The sequence below is a fragment of the Cyprinodon variegatus genome, unplaced genomic scaffold (assembly GCF_000732505.1).
Source record: "Cyprinodon variegatus isolate N-32 unplaced genomic scaffold, C_variegatus-1.0 Scaffold83, whole genome shotgun sequence".
Lineage (NCBI taxonomy): Eukaryota > Metazoa > Chordata > Actinopteri > Cyprinodontiformes > Cyprinodontidae > Cyprinodon > Cyprinodon variegatus.
The window spans coordinates 1,682,082-1,685,421 of NW_015150536.1; the positions used below are offsets into that span (position 1 = coordinate 1,682,082).

At 38.3% G+C, this 3,340-nt stretch overlaps 1 protein-coding gene across 1 annotated transcript; it reads left to right on the top strand.

The window, feature by feature from the left end:
* Positions 1–825: 825 nt before the first annotated feature.
* On the top strand, positions 826–2,457 carry LOC107083765 (the record flags this gene model as incomplete). The annotated part of the gene is made up of 6 exons (XM_015373222.1): positions 826–1,049; positions 1,121–1,173; positions 1,256–1,327; positions 1,586–1,815; positions 1,901–1,979; positions 2,063–2,457. Coding segments are annotated over exons 1-6 (903 nt in total), but the record flags the coding sequence as incomplete, so codon positions are not given.
* Between the last annotated feature and the right edge of the window lie 883 nt (positions 2,458–3,340).

The following is a 3,340-nucleotide window of genomic DNA, read 5'->3' on the forward strand; positions in this document are numbered from 1 at the left end:
CATTTGTATGAAAATAGTTTTATTTAAATTTACAAACAAATTTAAAGAAATGATCCCCCAATGTTTTTTCAGAAGGTCAAATTAGTGTCTCTTCAACCATCATTTTCTCCATGTGCAGAAAAGTAATTCCTAACGCAAGGCAGATTTTAAAATGCTGCTTTTTGGGAATTTGGTCCCCATAATAGTTTTGAAGATTTCCCACTTCAGCACATTGGATGCAAATGTATGATTGGTTCATCACTCAGATTCACCAAGGGCTGCTAATCAGTTCCCTATTTAAACCAGGTGTGCTGCAGGGGGAAATCAAGTCATCCAGATAATACTGTTTGAGTCTTTAGGGGTGAGTTTTATAATTTCTCTTTGTTTGCTTTTGTTTTTATTCTAACAATATCTACTTATCAGATGTTGGTATTGATTGTTAAAGATGTCATTTCTTTGACATATTCACCTCCTAAAGTGATTTATTTTGACTTTTCCCTTGGACTGACTTTTATCTTTTGCCCTTTGAATGGTTTCAGTTGATCAATCAAATTGTTTTCACTTTGTTAATGCTCTCTGTGCTAATGTTTGAGTCTCCCCCTTTACAAGACTCAGGAAAAGCAGTTTAGTCTATCAGTTGGATTTTATTGTAGTTTGGTTCAGTGCTTTTTATAGCCTCCAAGTCCTAAACCTTGTCATGTCACTATTTACTGAAACTGTTGGCTGGACGTTATGACCTCTTGGAGATTTACATGCCAAGTCAAGCCCTTTTTAGTCATTGTTACTCCTCCCACTAATGAAGTTACCTGGTTGCGGGGATAAAATATGCAGTTGACTCCCTGCTATTCAAGAACTGAAAGACTCCTGAAGTGTTACAAGTGGCTAACATGTGAATTGTCTTCATAGAAGGGCTATACAGGAACTATTCATCACTTATCCTTCAACATCACTGACTTTGTGGCGGCTGAAAAGCTGCTGTTGGGGGGGGGATAAGCCATGCTTGGAGATATCCATGCAAATGTGATCACTGTGGCACTGGTCTTTTTGGTTCACTTGGGCACTATATGCAGGTATGGATTTTTAAATTTTTATTTTAAGTTAATTGTAGTCTGACTCTTAATGAATTTTCTTTAACTTTTAGCGCTGAAAATGACTTGTCATTGGTAAAGTTACCAGCGGGGGAGCAAACCTCAGGTGATGCAGAACTTGATACAAACATTGCTGAGAGTATTTCTTACAGAATGAGGGTTTAAATGCTCCAACTAATATCTCCTAGATTATGTTTCCTGGTGTTTCTTCAGCCAGCATGGGAATCTGACTTGTAACTGGACAAGCAGCCATAGATCAGGTATTGTACATGATATAATGAACAATTCAAGAACGCTGATTTACTTTCTTTGAACGCAATGCTGTTTATTTGATTTGATCAAATAAAGTTCAATGCTCTTTTCTGATCTAAAGAAGTATTATATCCTCTTTAGTGGTCTTCCAGTAGCCAACTTTTTTTTTTTTTTTTTTTTTTTTTTTCCCTCAAAGGATTGTGTCCAGTTACTTTTCAAAAATATAATTCTTCTTTGTCCTTCTGGAAATCTGTTTTTACATTTAGCTCCCAGAAGTAGAAAACAGGAAATATTAACAAGCCATCCATTAGCAGTCGTGGGAAAGGTTTGCTTGGAGTTCTGGCATCTGGTCTCAGATGCATCCAGGAATGCTTCAGTTCGTGCTCTACTGAACAGCAGCTTGGGTCAGCTTGAGATCTGGACACCTCTTCCCCTCTCCAGAGATGGATGGCGACATGTGTCTGTGCCCCTTAACATCACTGAACAAGGCACTCAGGTGAAATGTTTCACATTTGCTAATATAATTGCTTTGAAGTTGGAAATATTTAGTTGGTCTCTAATGAAATTATTTGTTCTACTAGGTCATATTTGAAGCTTTCCGTCCACTGACTGTAGACCAAAAAACCTTAAGACAAATTGGAGTAAGAAAAGGCTCATGCAGTAAGTGTTTACCTTCACTATAGTGAAAGTCAACCAATGATAAGTGATTTGTCAGACTTTTGACCTTAATTTTACTCCTGCAGGACACCAGTGTGAATCAAACGCAGAGCTGTGGACTGATGACACAACACGTTGCCTCTGCTCAGGTTACCAATTCTTCTGTTTGCCTTCTCAGTGCCCTAAGGATCAAACCTGTGATCCTCTAGATGGACCCAGAAAAATTTCTCCTTCAGGTGTGTGCACCATCCACAGAAACACAGACTGCCACACCTTTGATGGTGTAGCCTTCAGATTGATGTCCCCCTGCACTTATGTGCTGGCCAAGACTTGCACAGAATCTAAAGGTCTGCTGGAGTTCTATGTGGAAGTGGTCAATGTGCAAACTGACAATGAGTCACTGCCAACTATCCAACAAATCAATGTGGGCCTGGGAAATGTGAAGGCATCATTACTTAAAGGTCAGATGCATCGAGCTGTGGTAAGTTGTTTTTTTTTTTGTGTGTTTTAAATGCAAAAATATCTTATTTGTAGACGTCCTACTTGGTAATACTGTAGAAAATATTCAGGCCAAAGACTTGTATAAAAGTTTAGGTTGACTTTAACTTTATTGCTAAAGCATTTTTACTCTTGAAAGTCTCAAGTTAACTTGGATTTGTCTGTCACTTTGCAATTTTCAGATTTTCTCTCATGGAAAAGCTGGCATGCTTGTTATCTAGATCGGTTCATGGTTTTAAATGCATAAAAATCAGAATGGAATTCATATTTTGGTTCTGATTTGGATCCAGGACCCTTTTAAAATGTGAAGGCATTTAGCTTTTCAAGCAAATGAACAATCTTTGGGGTGTGTGTGTTTTTTTTTTTCTGATGCAGGATTGAAGGGAGTCGGTTATTGACTAAATTCTGAGCTATTAAAGTAAACCTTCAGCTGTAGTCCCAAACTATTTAACCACAGCCCTAAATGAAATCTGTAGTGCCTTAAACTTTGTTCACAATTGCTGAGGTGACAGAGCTGTTCCAATACAGTATTAGAAATGTCTCAAATGCTGCCAAAGATTCTGGCATCTCTATTGGAGTCTGGGCAACAAGCCAATGCCATGTCATTTAGAGTGAAAATGTAATTGCTAGTTCTGATGGTTCTTTGCAACTCTTAAAACTATTGCGGTGTGCTGCCACCTTCTGCTTCAGATTGTTGAAGAGCTGATCACCTGTCAGAGCCAGAGCTTGCTGCTGCTGCTACTAAAAATAACTGGCTTAAATTTGCTGTCTTGTTTCCATTAGTCAACCTCAGCCAGGCCTAGTCACAATGAAATCAGTCATGCATGTGTAGCATTTTTATTTATTGCAACATATGGTTATTGGCC